Source organism: Cricetulus griseus, chromosome 7 (genome assembly GCF_003668045.3).
Source record: "Cricetulus griseus strain 17A/GY chromosome 7, alternate assembly CriGri-PICRH-1.0, whole genome shotgun sequence".
In the NCBI taxonomy this organism is placed as follows: domain Eukaryota; kingdom Metazoa; phylum Chordata; class Mammalia; order Rodentia; family Cricetidae; genus Cricetulus; species Cricetulus griseus.
Window position 1 is genome coordinate 114,500,102 of NC_048600.1, and position 20,160 is coordinate 114,520,261.

Genomic DNA, 20,160 nt, shown 5'->3' on the forward strand with positions numbered 1-20,160 from the left:
CTACTCTTAAAAACAACATGTGGTCAGAACTCAGGGTTTGGCTTTTTATTGACACAAACACAAAGGCAGCTGTGGTAATGGGGTGGGGGACACAAAAGCAGAAATCGCACTTCCTACGTGGAGGCCTCATTTAGACAACAGAGTGGCTGGGCCCCTCCCCTGCCTCTCACTGACGATGGCTGGAGTAACAGCTCTCCCTAATCCAAACTCAGAAGCAGAGGGGGTTACCCCTACCCAGCCTCACAGGTCCCCACTTTGACTCCAGTAGCCCAGGTCCTTGTAACTACCCCATTAGCTCCCCTGCCCAAGCTCCTCCTCCCCCACCAGTGTAAACAAAGTTTGGGGCGGAGCCTCCAAGCAGCCTCTAGGCTCTGGGAAGGCAGCAACTTCCCTGGACAGCAAAGGGAATGTGCTCTGTGCCTGGGATTCTCACTTTGGTCCTAGAGTAAGACCCAGCAGTATCTCCCAGAACTCTGGCTGGTCTAGCTTCCTGCCTCTTTCCTCACCACCAACAGAGACGGGATAGGGCACAGACCACAGTAAAAGCAACTGATCCCCAGAGGCTGGAGCAGACCCTCCCACCCCTGGAACATCACACAGATTTTTGGCAGTGTTGTAGGACTGGGGAGGAGAAAGGCCTCAGCTCCACCAGGACAGGGAAGGCACTGGGGAGAAGAGAGTGGAAAAGGAGTCGGAGACAGGACCCCCGCCCCCCATAAGAACAGGTTTCCAATGCTAAGGCACTGAGACAAATCCAGAGACCTCAGTGAAGGGGAAGGGTGCCCAGTACCCCTCCCAGAACCGTGGGCTGGGGGCTGGTCTGACTCCTGCCCTCGCTGGAGGACGGAGCCTGGGCTAAAGGCAGCAGGCTGGAGGTGGAAGAAGCCAAATTGTGCTTAAGAAATGTGTGGCAGGAGACAAGGTTAGGTACTGATCAAGTCCAGGGGCGGGCACTCGTTGGCCTGGGTTGCGGGGACACTACAGAGACACAGGTCCATGCTGGACTCACACAGATTAGCCCCACATCCTGAGCTGACACTTAGAATCTTTGGGGAGGTGGTGGGGCAGCAGGGAAGGCGAGGCAGAGGTGGAAGTGGACAGGACAGGACGGGCAGGGACTGGCTAACCTTGGCACAAAAGCAGCATGGCAGGCCCAGGGAGAGGGTAGGGGGCAGGAAGCAGCTTCCTGCTGACCCTCCCTGTCCCCTTGGCAGGGCCCAGACATCCAAGTGGTCACTTCCCAACCTCTTATGAGGACAGGAAGGGGGGGGGAGCCCTGAGCAAAGAGCAAGCTCAGAGCAAGGACATGGTCACCAGCAGAGACCTTGGGAGGGAGGGAGGGAGGGAGGGAGGGAGGAGGGAGGGAGGGAGGGCGGACAGAGAGAGCATCATGACAGGGGATGAAATGTAAGAGGCTGGTGGGCAACACAACAGGGCTTCCCATCTTCTCCCGTCCCGGCTCTCAAGGGCCCTTAGCCCTTCGCCCTAGGCCTCCTTCTCGGGTCCAGGAACCAGGAGGACCTTGCCCACATTTTTCTTTTCCTGCATCTGCTTCATGGCATCAGCCACCTGGATCGGAAGAGAAGACCACCACTGATGCCATCTGTCCCATCTCACGAAGCCAGCCCCAAGAAGATGGTTCCTATCTGGCCCTAGGATCCTCTCCTGAGCCCCCTGCAAATTCTGAGTTCTACCAGGACCCTTCCCAGAGTCATCACACTCACCTTATCGAAGGGCCAGACCGAGTCAATGCGTGGTTTGATGTGGCCCTGATTGTACAGAGCCAGGAGCTGGGTAACCACCTTACTGATCAGTTCCACCTCACTCTCCAGGTAGCCCAGGTGGAAGCCACACACAGCTCGGTTAGCCTGCAGCAGCTGCAGAGCAGTCACGCTGAACTGATTCCACCAAGTGCGGGCCATGGCCATCAGGTTCCTCTTGGGGCCCGTCAGCAAGTTGGCCATCCCTAAGGGACAGAGTGACATGGCTTATGATCTAGCTGCCAGGTACATCCCTGTATGTTTGAGTCCAGGCTTGTCTAGCTCCTCGATCTCCTTGCGACATTCAACACCAGGGCAATCCCGGTTACCAGGCCCAAACTTAAGTCTTGCTCTCTGGCAGATAAAATGGCATTTACCTACATTCTCACTACTCAGGAGGTGGAGGCAGGAGGATCAGGAGTTTAAGGCCATTCTCAGCTACATAGCAAATCTGAGTCCAGTCTGGGCTACATGAGATTTGTCCATACACGTGCACATACATGCGTGCTCGCACTCGTGCGCGCACACACAAAATGAGCCCCTGATACGATTCAGTGCCAAGCTTGGCAACCAAAGTTTCATCCTCAGGACCCACATGGTGGAAGAAGAGAACGGGCTCTGGCCAGCTGTCCTCCAAGCCCCACATGTGTACCGTGGCACCCATATGCACACACAATAAATATTTTCAAAAAATTTCACATACAAGGGCTGGGAAGGTCGTTCAGTTGGTAGAGTGGTTGCCTAGCCTACCCTTTATAAGTCAAGAGTGTGGTGCAAGCATGAGCCTCAGCATTTGAGAAGAGGAGGTAAGATGACAAGTTCAGGTTCATCCTTGACTAGAAAGTGGGTTTGAAGCCAACTTGGGATACTAAAACTTTACTTCAAAGAAGAAAAAAGAGTCGGGCATGTGCATGCCTTTAATCTCAGCACTCTGGGAGGGAAAGGCAGACAGATCTCTGTGAGTTCAAAGCCAGCCAGAGTGGTTACATAGAGAAACCCTGTCTCAACGCCCCCAATTTTGCCCCCGCCACCCCAAAAACTCCGCAAAACACTGGAGAGCTAGGTGTAGTAGTGCACATGACTTTAACTCCAGTGTTTGGGAAAGAGATCTCTGTGAGTTCCAGGCTAGCCAGAGCTACTTAGTGAAACCCTGCCTTGAAGGGGAAAAACAAAAGATTAAGATGCCATGGGACTGTTGCTTCCCAGGAGGTGTGGCACTCCATAACTCAGTACTCAGGACATGAAGACAGAGAGAATCAGGAGCCCTGGGCACAGAGAGAGAACACACACATACTCTCTCCCGAAATTCCTCTCATATTTATATATTTTGTGTGTGTGTGTGTGTGTGTGAAAAGTAGATCTTAAAGACCCAGCTTGCCCAAGTGGCACTGCAGGAAGAAGGTGGACAGGCTGGTTTTGCATCAGAAATAATCCCCAAATAGGAACGAAGAATTACCATGACTCACAGGAAAAGTTGTGAAAGAGAATGAGAGTGGCTAGCACCCAGAGGCAGCAATCTCATTCAAATATCCAGGACCGTTCCAAACCCTGGCTATCACTGGGGAACTGTGGAGCCTCCACCATTCCTTCTTCATTCAAAAGCTCAGGCCCCTGTATCCCACCTTATTAATGGGATTCAATTATTAATTAGCCCCACCCTCCTGCCCAGTGCAAACTCTCTGCATCTGAGACAACTAACCACTCACCGTAAGTGACAACTTTGCCCATGGGTTTAAGGAGGTGGTAGCCCTTGGCTGTGTCTGACCCACCCAGGGGGTCCATGACGATGTCCACTCCTGTCACAGAGTAAGGCAGGGGATATTAATATCCACAGATCTGGAGACTCCCTCTCCCTGTCCCACACCGTCCTCCTCACTCCCAGGCCCTGCCCCACCTTTGGGGGAGATCTTCTTGATCTCATCCACATAGTCAGTCGTGTGGTAGTCGATAGCATGTGTGACCCCATTCTCCTTCAGCACCTCATGCTTGCTGGCTGAGGCTGTTCCGAACACTGTCACATTCTCCACGGTGCGGCACAGCTGCAGGGCTGCCATGCCTACCCCACCTGCAGCACGAGCAGGCACAGAGTCACTTAGCTAGCATTCTCCACTCCAGCCTCCCAAAGACCGCCAGTCAGTCCATCACTTCTTTGTGCCTCCACTCCTTCTGGGGCCCATGTTCAAATCCCATAACTGAGAACCGGAGAGAGAGAGTCTGGACAGGAGAAGGTGTGGGGTGTGGGCACGTTGTTAAGGACAGCAGGCTGGACCTGGTGTCTAAACGTTACCACGGCAACTATACAGCAGAGGCCTCTGGGCTCCACAGGCCAGGCAGCCTGATGTTACCATGACAACAAACCAGACAGACTACAGAAAGGGGCCAGGAAGGGAAATCAGGGTGGGGTAAGAAAGGAAGGGACCTGTCACCTGCAGCCATGTGCACCAAGACGCTGTGGCCAGGCCTTAGGTTGCCGAAGTCAAAGAGAACCATGTAGGCGGTGATATAGTTGACCAGCAAGGCAGCAGCTTCCTCAAAGGTCATGGCCTCAGGCATCAGGAAAGTCTGGGCTGATGGCACGGTTACCTCCTCCTGCCACATCCCTGACCTCTTCAACACCATCACCCGGTCCCCTGGCTTAACGAAATGGAAGAATGTCATTTGATTGTTCATTCATTAACCCACAGGTGACTTCTGGCCTTCGCCACGTCCCACAACGGTGGAGATAAAGCAGCAGAGACGCAGCAGCAGTGGCCGTAGCATTCACAATAACAGCGTCACTTACTAAGTGTTTATCTAGTGCTTCATATGGAAGCGCTCAATCCTTACATCAGCTCCGGGCCAGCCTTATCTCCACGTAACAGACCATACACTTCATTATTGTGTAACATCTCTGAAACTTCCAGTTAGGGCAAGCGCAAGCATTGTTAAAGAGACCAAACCGATTTGATTACCAAAATGGGCCCCACCGTTTTAATGACAATGTAGCCTGGAGTAAATAAAAATTTAACCAGTTTCCTTATCTGCATAAGGGGAACTGTAAGAATTAACAAACAAAACCCCAATATTCAGTGACACTTAGAACATTGTCTATCATACATTTAATATTACCAATGTTAGCTAACAATAATAACAGCAAGAAGGAGAAGTCATCAAGTAGCTGAAGAAAGAGGGTTGCACATAGCAGGGCCATGGCGAAATTCAGGTTCAATGTACCTGGGTTGTAAATGGTAAATGGTTGGTGTGACCACCCCAGGGGCAGCCCTAGAAAAAACATATGCCCAGACATGGCACAAAAGGGTGGTGCTCAAGAAGAGGCAACCCATTCCAGCCACAGGGAAAAGGCATTGTCCTTCATTCCCAGTCACTTGCACGAGGGTCTCTCTGCAGGAGGAAAGGGGACAAAGACAGAAGAATCCCTCCGGCAACTGGGCAGGAGAAGGGAGGAGTCTCAGTCAGCCTGACTCTCTGAAGTCCATGCAGAGAGAAGAGAGGGAGCTGTCCTAGACAATTAGGACCCATCTTAGCTCCTGCCAGGAAATGTAGGATCCACAGGGTAGGAGATTCAGACCTCCTACATCAAGTCCCCACACTCTACTGAAAAGGACACCTATTCTGTGAATTCTGGCCTGGGGGTGAGGTCTGGGGAAGGAAGCTCCCAAACTCAAGTCTAGCAGACACAGTAGCAACCCAAGAAAGCTAGCAACAGGGCAATTTCCAGTCGGACTAATGGCCAATCCCAGATGTCTAGAGCAACTGTCACCTTGTCTGGCTCATACCTAACCTTTAGCCCTCCCAGTTCAGGGCCATGACCCCTCCCAACGCAGCCACTAGGAGGGTGGGAAACCCTCCCCACAGAATCCAGGCTCTTAAGCAGATTCCTGCCCTCGGCAGGATATCCTGTATTTACCAGGCGGAAAGTGTGGGGAGTGGATACATGGGTGGCCTTCGGCAGTAACTCGAACTGTTAACTTCCCCTTTCACCCCCTCCTCCCAAAAATTCCTTTCAGCATCATCCAAGAGTAGGATTATTTCTAAGTTAGGGCAAGGGTAGGACCACAGCTGGATTCATGGAGGAGGGCTTTAAGGAGGTGCTGTTTGCCTGTTCAACAAATCCAGCAAACCCAGCAGGTTAGCAAAGGCAAGATTCGAAGACCGCTTTGGAGAGGCTTCTCCCGAAGGTGCCAGATTTGAAAAGAAACTCCCAAACACATGATATGAAGAGGCCTCACCCCAGATCTCTCAAAAAGCTGGTCATCTGTTAAGTCTCATGTGGCCGAGGTTATGGCTGCGATTAATGATAAATGAGAAACAGACCGGCAAAGCTGGGCCAACCTGCTCAAGGTGCCACACCTCTCTACCCTAGTCCAAACGGGCTCCACCCGCCAGGGTTTCAGAGGCTGGGGTCCTCCGAAAGGGAGGTGGAGATGGTTTGGGCCGGAAGTTCCAAAGGGTAGCCCCGGGTCGTGGCCTGCCCGCTGAGTCACTGGAGATGAGATGGGGTTGCAGTCACGAGAACGAGCCCAAGACAAAGATGGGAGCCCGAACCCACTTCCTCCACGCCAAAACCCTTAATAGTGTCAGGCCCGTGGGGATGGGTGGGGGGCGGGAGAAAGCGAGGCTCTCCCAGCTCCATGATGGGTGTGTCCCCTCTGGCCCAGCTCGGGGAGGGGCCGCCATACACCCCCATACACCACGGGGCTGCATGTGACTAGCGCTCTGGCACGGCCTCTGCGCCCCCGCCTAACCCCGTCTACACAGCTTCTCAAAGCTCCCTCGGGAGGGAAAGCCGGAGCCAGACATCACTCGGAGTCACGGACCACAACTGCTCTGGGAGTGTTTAGCGGGCAGGGGCACAGGTGTGGTTTTACTAGGGGAGGGGGCGAGCAGGTCATCTTGCGCATGCGCCTGGGCGCCTTATTGTTCCCCCCCCCTCCCCAGTAACTCCGCTCGGGGCGGCGGCCACAACTAACAAATGGTTGGGGAAGGGGCAATAACGCCGTCGCCAGTCGCCCAGCAAATCCTATTCCTCTAAGCCTCAAGACATACGCTGTTTTCCCGTGCGTCCCCGGTTAGTCCATCCGCGTCCAGCCACACCCCCAGCACGCGCCCACTCCTGCCTTGCAGCCGCTCACCTTACGGTCGCCGACACCCTCGCCCACGGCCACCACCACGCCCGCGCCCTCCATGCCGGGGGTGACCAGCGGCGGCAGCCGGTCGTACAGCCCCTGGCGGGCCATGAGGTCGGCGAAGTTGAGCCCACAGGCTCGCACGCGCAGCGTCAGCTGACCGGGACCCGGGGCCGGGGGCGCGGCCGGCCGGCTCTGCAGCTTCACCTTGTCGTAGCCACCGAAACCGGTGAGTACCAAGCAGCGAAGCGGCGGGGCCGAGGCGGAGGCCGACGCTTCGGGGGCCGGGGGCGGCTGCGGATCGCTCGCCACCTCGGCTGTCGGGGGCTGCGAAGACGCCTCGTCCCCGGCCCCGACCCCGGCCCCAGCCCCGGCCTCGGCCGCCGCCGCCGCAGTGGCTGCCTCGGCTGCCTCCTTCTCGGCCGACATGGTTGGACTCGCGACGTGTGCTCCCAGCTGTACAGAAAGGGTGACCAGCTTAGGAGGGCGGGACACGCGTCAGGAAGAGCGCAGGCTGCGGACACCAGTGGGTGGGGCGGGGCCCTTGGGCGGGGCCCTTGCCCGGGGGTGGAGCTTCGTGCGCGGATTTAAAGGGCTAGGCCCACTGCGGAGGAGCCTGGAGAGCGCGAAAGGATTAGAGGGTGGAGGGGGTTGGAGGGAATGGAGAGGGGTGGAGGGCGGGAGTGGTGTGTGTGTGTGTGGCTGATAAGCATGAGGTTCTGGGGCATGGAGAGACGGAGTCTTGATTTATTATTCATAATAAGCCTTATGCCAATTAAAAGCTGCCATGGCTCAGTCTGAGGATAATCCACAAGTCGGAGTTTACATCAGATTTGGGGAGCTACTCTGTGCATCAGAACCCGGTGAAATTGTGCCTCAAGTTCTGACTATACCCATTAGTAGTAATCAGACTTCATCCACTATGGACTTGCAGTACCAAATTAGGTGTGTCAACTGAACCTTCAAGACAGGATCTCACTACTATGTAGCCCTGGCTGTCCTGGAACCTGCTGTGTAGACAGGCTGGCCTCGAACTCACAGAGATCCGCCTGTCTCTGCCTCCTGAGTGCTGTGGTTAAAGGCGTGCGCCATCACTTTCCCTTTTCTTTCTCACTCTCTTCCTTTTGCTGGTATTGAATATAGAACCCAGAGCCTCATGGATGCTAGGCAAGTGCTCTACCTCTGAGCTACATATCTAGCTCAAACTTAACAGTTTTGGTTGTCAGTGTTGTGTGTCTGTTTCCTTTCTGTAAAATAGTGATGATTTTGTGTGCTGTAGTTATCTTTACAGGGTTATTCAAAACGAGATAAAATTTAAACGCAATCCTCGACTTAAGGAAGAGCTTTGCTTTCTGCCTCCCTCTCTGTCTCCCTCCCTCCCTCCCTCCCTCCCTCCCTCCCTTCCTCCCTCCCTTCCTTCACTCCCATCATCCCTCCCTCCCATCATCCCTCCCTCCTTCCTTCCTTCTTTCCTTCGTTCGTTCCTTCCTTCCTGCCTGCCTGCCTGCTTTGTTTTGTGACAAGGTTTATCCTGAAACTCAGTATGTAGATCATACCAGCCTGGGACTCCGAGAGATCTGTCTGCCTCTGCCTCCCAAGTGCTAGGATTAAAGTGGTAAAAAGCACCACATCCGGCTTTCTTTGCTTTTTTTTTTTTTTTTTTTTCTAGACAGGGTTTCTCTATATTGCTTTGGAGTCTGTCCTGGAACTCGCTGTGCAGACCAGGCTGGCTTTGAACTCAGAGATCCGCCTGCCTCTGCCTCCCGAGTGCTGGGATTAGAGGCGTGTGCCACCAACGCCTGGCAGGGAGAGTTTTCAAAAGGCGAAATATGCCATGCAAATGGTGGTTTGATTGATCATTGTTAGTATGAGATGAGGCTGAAACTGGCTTCTGGGGCTTAGCTCTGGCCCCACAGAGCTGTCTGTCTCCCGGTTCTAGCTTCCTTAGTCTTCCCTTTCTCTTTCTACTGAAATGTCCACCAGAGGACGCAAACGCTCCCCTAAAACTTTCCACTCAGTACTTGGCTAGAGGAACTCAGTCCACGCTTCAGGCCCACAGTTAAGTTGCTGCAGGCCCAGATCGGGCCACCCGTCGCTATGGAGACGGAAAGCTATGATGTCACTCATGTCGGGTGGGAATGCTAGGGGTCGGTACTTCATTTCCCCAAACCCTGCCTGGACTCGAGAGTGGAGGAGGGAGATAAAAATCCAAAACCTCCCTTTCCTGATACTTCACGCCCCCTGTGCTCAGGAAGTGGAAGGCTGCCGCGGCGCGTGTCCGCACTGGCACACCTGCGTGCACGCGTGGGCACACACCAGGCCCAAGCCTCGCGCTTGTGTGTGTAGCTTCGCACTTGGCTGCTCCTCCTCCACTCCTAAGGAACTCAAATGAGCGGGGCTCGCTGGCCCTAGTCACCCTCAGCCGCTCCTGGGGTCACAGCAGCTAGCTAGCTAGCTACAGTCGGACTCTGCCCCTCCACCACCTCCCAGGCCCCGCCCCATCCGCGGCCCCGCCCCTCCGCGGTGCGGGTGGGAGGCGGGGCCGGGGGCGCGGCCCGCGGGCGAGGGGCGGGGCAGAGGGGCCCGCAGCCCCGGGCGGGGGCTCGGCGCGGGCCCGCGAGATGCCGGTGTCGGCGGCCCGAGAGGCTGCAGCTGCAGCGGGGGGGAGGCGGCGGCAGAGGCGGCGGGCGGCGGCGGCGGCGGCGGGCCCGGGAGGGGGGCGGCGTGGGGGGCCGGCGCGTAGCCGGGACTATGGAGGGGCAGAGCGGCCGCTGCAAGATCGTAGTGGTCGGGGACGCGGAGTGCGGCAAGACAGCGCTGCTGCAGGTGTTCGCCAAGGACGCCTACCCCGGGGTGAGGAACTGGCGTCTGGAGAGAGGGGCACCGAGGAGGCTTCGGGGAGCGGGTGACAGCGGCTCCGGGGGCCTCTGGAAAGCGGTACCGGGGTAACCAGGGACGAGAGAAAGAGGCTCCGAGGAGGGTAAAGAGGCGGTGGGGGCTCTGAAAGGACTGCAGAGGATTGGAGTGGAAGGAATCAAGGGACGCGGAGAAATGGATGGGGCTTGGGAGCATCAGAGGATCCGGGATGGCGCTTGGGGAGAATGTCTGAGGTCCTGGGCATCCGAGAGGGAAAGGACTAAGGGCTAAAGGGACCCCGAGGGGGTCTGAGAGTCCACCTAGGATTCCGTGGAGGTGGAGGCAGTAGCTCCCCGGATCTTCCCTTGGCCCAGCCTCAGACCAACTTCTGTCTAGGGATCGAGCTGGACCGGGTGTCGAGGGAGGAGGGCAGTTGTCAGGGTGAGGACTGGAGAGAAGCTCTCATTTTGACCCATCCGTCTCTGCAGAGTTATGTCCCCACCGTGTTTGAGAACTACACCGCAAGCTTCGAGATCGACAAGCGCCGCATTGAGCTCAACATGTGGGATACTTCAGGTAGATGACCGAGTCCCTGGGGGTCACCCTGACTGCCAAGGTCCCTTACCCTAGCCCCTCCCTTAGCTAGAGCCTTAGATTCCAGGTTAGCTCAGACATCCATCCAATTTTAGAGCATCGATTTCAGTTTTGAGCCAGGGAAACTGAGGCAGAGTTTCTTGTGCCCGACAGAAACCATGTTCTGAAGTAGCAAGCCTAATATTTGAGCCTGGCAGCTGGGTTCTGCTTACCCAAGGAACTTGGGAAAAAAAATGACTTATTTTGGAACATGTTTCTTAGGAAATGGGAACGGGTTTAGGAGAGCTATTTAGAATTTCGGGGTGGGGGGAGGGCATTGGTGGAAAGTAGGGTGTTTTTTTTTTTTTTTTCTCCTAGAGTCCCCAGAGGACAGGAACACTCTTTCCCTGTCCCTGCTCCAACCCCACGGGGAAGGGTTTTTATTTTTACTAGGTTCCCCGGAGGACTTTAGAGCATGTGCTGTCAAAATTTGTTGGAATATTGGTAGATTTTCTGAGATTCTTAAAGGTTTTACAAACTCCAAAAGGTTACAGATTATTACTGTTAGATTAGATAAACCCCTAAAGGAGCAGAGAGCTATTATCCCACTCTTTCCACTCCCCTCTGCCGGTCTCAAAACACGCTCCCTGTTGGGTATTAAGGGCCACTCTTTTCCATTCTCGGCTTGTCCACGGTCACTTCAGTCCCTCATCCCCTTCCAGGCCGGCCACCCACTCAGGTACCTTATCAGGTGCTCTCTTTCTTCCTTCAGGTTCTTCTTACTACGACAACGTCCGGCCTCTGGCCTACCCAGACTCTGATGCTGTGCTCATCTGCTTTGACATTAGCCGGCCAGAGACCCTGGATAGTGTCCTCAAGAAGGTGGGAGCCTGGGGAAACAGGGAAACTACAAAGGGACTAGTAGCATGCCTCTCAGCTGGTAGTAGATAAAGTGGCATCCCCTTACTCCAGCCCTGTCATGTCGTGTCCATCCCCGTCCCCCCCAAACCAGTCCTTGGAGCTGGAAGACTCATCTGGGGAGATGAGAATCAACTGCCTATCTGCCTTTCCTATCTCCTTGGCTGTGGAAGCCCTGGATGGGAAGGTTGAGAATGCCAGTCCTGGGGCTTTGGAAAGCCCTGTGGCCTCCTGTTCAGGCCATTATTTCCATAAGAAAAGCCTGTGGTGAAAGCATAAGTCAGTTAGGGCATCCTTAGTTCCCAGGCAGGGGAGGGTGTGATTGGTCTGTTCTCGGGACAAAGTATGGGAAAGCTGAGTAAGAATGGGAAGGTTCCAGGCTGACAGACAACCCCGAGTCTTCATTGAAGCTCTTTTCACTGTCTCCTCATCTTCTACACTGTCCTGGTCTCAACCCAAGAAGAGCTTTCCCACACTGTGCCTCACCTAGGAGGGTCCAAGTAATTTCTTCATGCATGGAGCAGGGCTTTTCCCGGCATCTCCCTCCACTCCTCCATAACTCTTATTTTCCACCCCCAACTAGTGGCAAGGAGAGACTCAGGAGTTTTGCCCCAATGCCAAGGTGGTGCTGGTTGGCTGCAAACTGGACATGAGGACCGACCTGGCCACGCTGAGGGAGCTATCCAAGCAGAGACTTATCCCTGTTACGCATGAGCAGGTAAGAGCCATAACCTGCAACTTAATCCCAGCCTCGACTTCACACCCATGCCCGGTTTGGGCCTCTGATTTAAAGACATCCTAGGTGGCTCATCCTTTCATCCTAACCTCTGACCCTAACCCTTGATTCTTCCCACAACCTTCATGCTCCTTTCTGAAGTCTAGGCTAAGGCCTATAATTTCCACCCATCCCCTTCTTTTCCAGGGCACTGTGCTGGCCAAGCAGGTGGGGGCTGTGTCCTACGTTGAGTGTTCCTCCCGATCTTCTGAGCGCAGTGTCAGGGATGTCTTCCACGTGGCCACAGTGGCTTCTCTTGGCCGTGGCCATAGGCAGCTGCGCCGTACTGACTCTCGCCGGGGACTACAGAGATCCACTCAGCTGTCCGGAAGGCCAGACCGGGGGAATGAGGGAGAGATACATAAGGATCGAGCCAAGAGCTGCACCCTTATGTGAGGGGCTGCAGTGGGGCAGAGAATGAGGAGGGGGAGAGATGGAATTGTTCCCCTGCCTGCTCCTGGACTTTGTGACCTCCTGACCCGGGCTGGAAGGGCAGGGCAGGCAGGCGAGCAATTCTGGTTGGAGGGGCTAGAGGACAGAAGGGCGTCAGCGTTCCCCACACCCTCCTCAACTTTTTCTGCCGGTAGCTGAGAGGGCGAACAGGGTAAGCATCTGGGGCATGAACTTGATGGGGCAGGTGGGTGTTCAGGAAGCCAGCACGAAACAATGACTTTGGATGAGTCTTCTACACAAAGCGTATCTTCCTCTCGCACCCCTGTCCGCATACCCTGTCTGCCTTCCCTCAGGAGTGTCCACCGGATGACCTTCTCTTCTCTCCTCTCACTTCCACGTCTGTCCTCCTACATTCTAACCTTCAGGCAACACGCACTAAATTTTAAAGCAAGAAGTCCTTTCCTACCATCAACCCAGCAACCAGTTCAGGCTTTCCTCTTCCCCAGCAGTCCGCAAATAAAGCCCATGACCATGGAAAACAGCTATGGATTTAGTTTTGTTCCTTTTTTTTTTTATTTTTCCCATAAATTCCCAATCTACCAGCATCCTTGCCCACAGAGAAAACACAGGGGAAAAAGCCATGCACTGAAGAATATGAAGTTTAGAAGCCAGGGGTGGGAGAATGAAATACCTTGGGACTCTTCATTTCCAGTTAATGTGAGCAGGGGCAGAGGAGGGGGGTTTCTTGGAGTGAACTGATGAAGTACAACTGCTCAGCATTCCTCAGCCTGTCTGGGTGTCCTGCGAGCATGGCAGAGGGCCTATTGAAGTGGTACAAGCCCCTTGTTTGCCATCTCTGCCCCTGGCTTGCAGCCTAGGGAGCAGGAAAATAGGAAGGGCATTGAAAGCGTCCCTATCGCTGAATCTGAACCCTGTATGAGGTGAAGCTTGCTAAGGGGACTCTGTCTCCTCAAGGACCCAAACATGGGCTCCCCCTCACTTCTACTTAATGATTGGTGGGGGAGCATCATCTGTAATTGTGAATCACCCCACCCCAGCCCCTCGGGAATGGAAGCCGGTGGAGGGGATGGCCAGAGTACAGCAAGGACAGTGCTGGTCTGTTTTCTTGGGAGTCTGGTTTCAGATTGTCCTGTATTCCCTCCCTGGCTCTGGTCCCACTGGCCTCTTTTTGGTGACATTCTCCCCCAGGAACCATCCGTGGCTCTCCCCTCCCCCTAACTCCACCCCATCCAGTTCTCCCAGACATGTTGGGAGAGAATGGAGGCTGGCCTTACCCTCCCATCTGGTGGGACCCTGTGCATACTCCACCCCTCCCTGCACTCACCAAGCATTCTCTGTTGCCAACCGTGCCACACACTGGATTGAGTGATGAAGATGGTTTCTGAGCTGCTGGAGGCTAGCCCAGTAGGGAAGAGACAGTACCTTGGCTGAGGGACCCTATATACATACTGGCTGCTGTGGGTCTCCCTGAGCCAGTAAATCCTGAGGGAGTTGGTGTGTGTGTGTGTGTGTGTGTGTGTGTGTGTGTGTGTGTGTGTGTGTGTATGCGCTCACGTGTGCAGTGTAGAGGAAAGAGTGAGTGTAGCACAGCAGGGCTCACACAGCAGGGAGGGACAGCAATGCCAGACAGGTCCTTCCAGGCCACTGAAGAGCCCACGAGGGAGTCAGTACATCCTTGTGAGGAGCCACCAGAGGTTGCAGGCTGAGGTGTTTAGATTTGGTTTTTTGGATAGATGAGGTGGTGGGGATCATGGGTTTGGGCTCTATGAGATGTGACATAGAAAATAGTGCCTCCTTTCCCTTTGCCAGACCCCTCTCTGGGCAGGAACTTCTTCCCCATTTTCTGGCTTACTGAACCATCCTCCCTCCTTCCCACCACTTCCTGTGGGACTCCTATCCCAAGCCATCTCTGCCAATGTAAGGGAGTCTAGGCACTAGACATCCCATCCCCTCAGGTGGGTAGGGGTTGACTGAGACCTTCCTCAAGGGCCCTAAATCCTGAACCAAGAGGTGCTGGAGAGGGCTGGGGCTCTGTCTCTCCCAGAAGACTGGTTTTTCCCCAGTAAGGACTTGCTATAAAAATGAACTTGTGGGCTGGAGAGATGGCTCAGAGGTTAAGAGCACCAACTGCTCTTCCAGAGGTCCTGAGTTCAATTCCCAGCAACCACATGGTGGCTCACAACCATCCCTTATGAGGTGCCCTCTTCTGGTGTGCAGATATACATGGAAGCAGAATGTTGTATACTAATTAATAAATAAAATCTTAAAAAAAAATGAACTTGTTAGTGGGCATGGCCATTAGTGCCTGTAATCTAGGGAGGTTGAGGCAGGAGGATTGCTGAGAGGTCAAGGCCAATGTGAGCTACAGAATGAGATTCTTCCTACCTTCAAAAAAAAAAAATAGGTTTTACCTGGGCGGTGTTGGAGGTTCCAGCACTCAGGAGGCAGAGGCAAGCAGATCTCTGTGAGTTCTAGGCCACCCTGGCCTACAGAGCGAGTTCCAAGATAGCCAGGGCTACATAGAGAAATCCTGTCTGGGAAAAATAAAAGAAAAATTGACTTGAAACTTTTGGCAGGTCACTTCTCTTACCTAAAAGCAGGCTCAAGCCTGTAGCCACCACAGTGCAGAGTGCTCACACCCCCAATCTTCCTCCTGTGTCATTTATGCTTAGAGAATGCAAATGCATTTCAATATCTGCCTAAAGCAAACATAATTAGGAAGATAAATCAGTTGGAGGAACCCCCAAAGTTTAATATATTTCCAAAACCAGTGGGAAGGGAATTTAGTTCCCTCTGCAGAGCTGTGTTGCCAAACCTATTTCTGGGGAAGAGGATGGGTCTCAGGACCTAGGAGCCCAATGGGTGGGAAGAGGCAGTGGGGCTGTCCCTAGGTTCCAAAAGGTCCTTGCAGGCTGGAGGGAGCCCTACAGCCACCGCCTCCCCCACAAGCAAGTTAGACGCAGCAGCTTCCTCTGTGGCTGTTTCCCCCACAAATTAGACACCAATGTAGCTTTGTTAATCATTTAATGAAATAAACAACCAATCATGCTGTGATGCTGTCAGTGTATTTCAGCCTCAGCAATCAGCCAGGGTAGGGTAGGAGACTCCTGGGTTAGTTCTCAAATACTGCAGCCTGTGAAGGCCACCAACCGCAACAGTGAGTCCAGCCCTCCCCAAGGGTCAGTCACAGAAAGAGCCCGAGGTCAGGACTAACATCTGAGTTTGTTCTCAGACTTCCTCTTGTGTGCCACATGAGCACACTGGTGCACACACACATTCAAGTGCACACACAAGTGTACACACCAATCCGAAGACCGGATCAGCTTCCACCATACTGCTGCCAAAACTGCCACATAGTTTGGTACCTTTTTTGTTTGTCTTTTTGAAGCAGGGTCACATGTAGCCCTGGCTGGCCTGGCCTGGAACTCATTTATGTATACCTTACCTCTGTCTCCCAAATCCAAAGATTACAGGCATGTGCCACCACTCAGGTAATTTTTAATTTTTCAATTTTTCTGTGTATACACACACACACACATATATATGAATATATATAACTCTCCTGTCTTAGCCTACACCACCAGGCCCAGCTCCTACAAGCCTCAGAAACGGGTTCTTTTGAGGGGTATAGGTTTGGATCACAATGCCCAGCTGCCTTTGTTCTTCAGGCAGGGTCTTACTAGCCTTCAACTTGCAATCCTCCTGCCTCGACCACAGCAGTACTGGAATTGCAGGCATATGCTACCATGCTCAGCTTTCTGGAGTTGCTAAGGACCCCATGTTGCTAGAGCAACCTACCCAGATCCACTCGGATTTGTCCAGTGGCCTGCAGAGGAGGGCAGGAGTCATGTCTTTAATTTCCCAGTGGACATCAGGATCCTGGCAGTCCATCCTGGAGCAGCTCTCCTCTGTTCCCCACCCCTCCCCGAGAAGAGCCTCAGCTCTTTGTTTTAGTAGTTCCCTCTACGATTTTGGCTCCTCTCTGCCTCCCTCCTTCCATCTGAGTTCCAGGTTGCCCTCCATCTCCACCTACCTACTTCCCTTCCTCAAGGCTGCTGTGAGGTGGGGGTGGGGGGGTGCTCCAGATTACGGGGACCGGGTGAGTCCCAGGCTGCTATCCCACAGGAGCCAGAGATGTACATAAGTGCCTCTCCCCCCAAGAACATGGCTCTGCTGTTGACTCCTAAATAACAGATGTCTGTCTGCATATTAATGAGATTGGACGAATAATTGGCGAGTTTTTCATTCAGTGTCAGAATGAACCCGGAGGCCTTATGTTCATGCACACAGACACCCCGTCACCCTGACTCTCCCTTCCCCCAGAGCATAATGAAGCAGATTCAGAAGCCCGCAGCCTTGACCACAAAAGGGAGGGGCAGATGCGAGTAGGAAGGGTGTCAGCAGGAGGGAGACCCCGTGGTCTGGTTCACCACCTCCTATCACCCCCCAGGGGGGTAGTAAATGCCCTGCATCTGTGCTGTTTCACCAATGCAAAGGGGCCCAGAGGAGGGTGGGAGTCAGAGGAGCTGCTAAAGGGGCTGTCCCTGGAGAGCAGAGCAGTGGCTGCCTCATGTGAGGTGAACGTTGTTAGACTCTGTGAGGGGACTCTGGTGGGAAAACCGATTTTCTTTTGCTTTTTTGTTTGTTGAGACAAGAGTCTCTCTATGCAGCCCTGGCTGTCCTGGAACTCACAGAGGTTCAATTGCCCCTACCTCCCACAGGCTGGAATAAAAGGTGTGTACCTGGGAAAGTTTTTTAATCAAACAGCTACTCAACCTCTCTGAGCTTCATGCTACCTTGAAAGATGGAAAGAACTAAAATGTGTCACGTGGTCATCCTCACGCCTGATTTATAACAGGCCTCAAGCCAGGCTTGGTAGTGCACGCCTGTATTCCCAGCACTCAGAAGTTAGAGGATCCCAAATTGAAGGAGGGAAAACAACAAAAACAAAAATAACCCCACGGCATGGATTGTTCTGTTCTCAGCTAGTCCCAAAACACCGAGGCAGTTTCCACATCGCTACCTCTTCCCAGATCCACCCTTGTTCTGCAAGGGTTAATTAGAGGTAGAACAGGGCAAGAGGAGAAGGCCCAGGGGAAACCAAAGGAGACCTACAACTCCAGATGAGAAAGAGGAAGGGACACCGGATCGCAGGGCTGAAGGGCGCCCAGCTCTGGAACCTGAATGCTGAGTCTACTCTTGGTACCGGAAGCCCAGCTCTCGCTGTTTGACTAAAGTCCCACATCCTCTCAGCACCTCTGCCAAAGGAGGGGATTGGTTGGCGCTCTAAGATCCACGATCAGCGTGAAAACAAAAGTTCCCGTGGCTGGTGGAACGCAGGGCCGTTGCTGCGCGCCCCCAACACCATAGCCTATCAGTCACTTGTGCTCTGTCCCCTCTCTCCCTTGGTAAATGATCTGCTGCGCCAGCAAACAACTGTCCATTGTGTCCTAATGAGGGACGAGCAGGGAAAGCCAATCGCTTATGATGCAAATGAGCCGACGGCTGCGGCCCGCGCATTCACTGAGTGCCTCTCTTCTGCTCAAGTCCTTCGTGCCCCAGTTGGGCCTTTCTCCCGAGTCCCAGTTCCCATCTGGTGGAGGAGGAGGGGGAGGCCCAGCCTAGCCCTCACATTGTCTGGCATTGCCACTCCCTGCAAGGAGCCCTGACTCTTTCAAAGCCTCGGAGCAGGCTTCTCGCTGCCCCAAACGTTGCTGTTTTGTTTGACTGGGGGGTGTATGTGAAATTCGTATCGAAATTTTCCCATTGTGAAGTGTACAATTCTATGGCTAACGCATTCCCAAGCTGGTGTAACCAACACCTCTCTTGTCTTAGGCTTTATGTCCCCCGGTCCGTCCTTGACCACAGGGAGGGGGAAACCGCTGGCACCTCAGCACAATGGGGGAGTTGTGGAGGCTGTGTTGGAGAAAACCCCAAGGCTGGTCTGGACTGGAGGGGCTGGCTAGTCCTGTGCTTGGGAGAGTGCCTGGGCAGGCACTTGAGTTTTTGGCATTTGGTGAGGAACCAGAGTTGGCTCTGGCACAGGTCTTGGTTTCATGGTTTTTTGAACCTCTTCATGTTTGATCCCATCAGCAAGCTTAGAAGCCTTGGGAGACTCCAAAGACAGTCCCCACAAACCCTCCCTTTCAGGAAAGCCCTCCCCTCACTAGGTTCCAGGGGCAAGGCTTGCTAAGCTCTAGGTGTCCTGGAACTCACTCCATAATCAGGCTAGCCTTGAACTCATAGAGACTCGCCTGCTTCTGCCTCCGGAGTGCTGGGATTAAAGGCATGTGCCACTACAGTCCAGTAAGGCAAGATTTTCTACCTCGGTACACAGACTATTTTATCCTATAGTCCTATAGCCTACGAGCTGGGAGGGCCCTTAAACTTTAAGTGGAGTGTCACTTGCTGACACATTTTGTTTTATGCAGTTTTCAAGGGAAATGGCAAGACACCTGCTTACCTGCAGTCTTTGTATTTACCTGACCCTCCTCCGGGACCTTGGGAATGCTTTAAAGAAAGGGAAGGGGCTGAGGAGACAGCTCAGTTGGTAAAGGAATTGCATGTAAACCTGAGGACCGGAGTTTGACCCCCAGTAGTCATGAAAAAAGCAGGGCATGGTAGTATGGGAGGTGGTTCAAGAAGAATCCTAGGGCTTACGGCTGGCTAAAGATCCTGGTGAGAGACCTTGTCACCAAAAAAGTGTTTGTCAGGTATGGTAATATACTCCTTTAGTCCCAACATTTGGGAGGCAGAGGGAAAGGATCTGTGATTTTGAGGCCAGCCTGGTCTGTATGATGGGTCAGGCCAGCCATGGCCACACAGTGAGAGTGAAACCCTGTCTAAAACGACCAAACAAAAGCCAAGGTGTTTGGCCACATGAAGACTTCTGGTCGCCACATGCCCAGCACACATGTACACACACAAACATACGCCTTCCCTAACAAAAGCTCTTCTGGAACTACCTAAAGCTAGCTTCCTGTGAGGGAAAAGTCTTTAGTTACAGCAGCAAACTCTCTTTGACCTTCACCAGCCTCCAAATTCCATGCAAAGCTCCCTTCCCCAGACATGGACCAGACGACTTAATGAAGGCATTTTTTATCTGTGCCCTAATGAATAGGGACTCCTGGGCTGGTTAGGCCCAGTTCTGCCACCAACTCATAAAGTGACCTTTGACAAGGGCCCAGACTTACAGTTTTATCGTCTCTGAAGCAAACGTTTGCCCCAGCGAGGAGAGATAATGGCAGGGTAGTGCTTTGAACTGGTGAAGGCATTCCTAGGAACATCATAATTATTTCCTCGGTCATGACAGCAGCCCAATGATGGGTAGGTGCTGTCTGACTAATCACAAAAGGGTAGGCTTTGTGATGGGCAAAAGAGAAAGCTGGAGTCTGAGCTTTGGCTCTGACAAGGGAGTGGGCTCAGACGTGGAGACACCTTAGATTATGGAGTAAATCACAAAAAAAACAGGTAGGAGGGGATCAGTTCATTGAGGGGCAGTCGGTATGTGGCTGGCTTTCCAATGTTCTTAAAGGTGAGGCTAACGGCTGGATAAGCGCTTCATTTCACGGATCCCATGTAACTCATTTAGCAAATGCTCACTGGGTGCCCAACAAGGCATCTGCCAGGGCAAACTGTGTAGTAATAACTGTGAAAAAAATATTGACCAACCCATAGGGATTTTAAGCATCTTCTAGGCAAAGAAGACAGGAGGTAGGAACAAGTGATGGACTGAAGA

General features: G+C 53.4%; 2 protein-coding genes across 2 annotated transcripts; one reads left to right on the top strand and one right to left on the bottom strand.

Annotated features, from left to right (window-relative positions):
- Nucleotides 1-30: 30 nt before the first annotated feature.
- Nucleotides 31-7,407, bottom strand: Vat1 (vesicle amine transport 1). The gene is made up of 6 exons (XM_027428070.2): nucleotides 6,893-7,407; nucleotides 4,187-4,394; nucleotides 3,655-3,825; nucleotides 3,467-3,556; nucleotides 1,725-1,966; nucleotides 31-1,569 (listed from the first exon to the last, which is right to left on the bottom strand). The coding sequence occupies exons 1-6, from the start codon at nucleotides 7,313-7,315 to the stop codon at nucleotides 1,486-1,488; spliced, it is 1,218 nt and encodes a 405-aa protein (XP_027283871.1). The 5' UTR covers nucleotides 7,316-7,407; the 3' UTR covers nucleotides 31-1,485.
- Nucleotides 7,408-9,601: 2,194 nt separating this feature from the next.
- Rnd2 (Rho family GTPase 2) lies at nucleotides 9,602-12,944 on the top strand. Its single transcript, XM_027428077.2, has 5 exons — nucleotides 9,602-9,739; nucleotides 10,231-10,318; nucleotides 11,088-11,197; nucleotides 11,817-11,951; nucleotides 12,156-12,944. The coding sequence occupies exons 1-5, from the start codon at nucleotides 9,638-9,640 to the stop codon at nucleotides 12,402-12,404; spliced, it is 684 nt and encodes a 227-aa protein (XP_027283878.1). The 5' UTR covers nucleotides 9,602-9,637; the 3' UTR covers nucleotides 12,405-12,944.
- The last annotated feature ends 7,216 nt before the right edge of the window (nucleotides 12,945-20,160 follow it).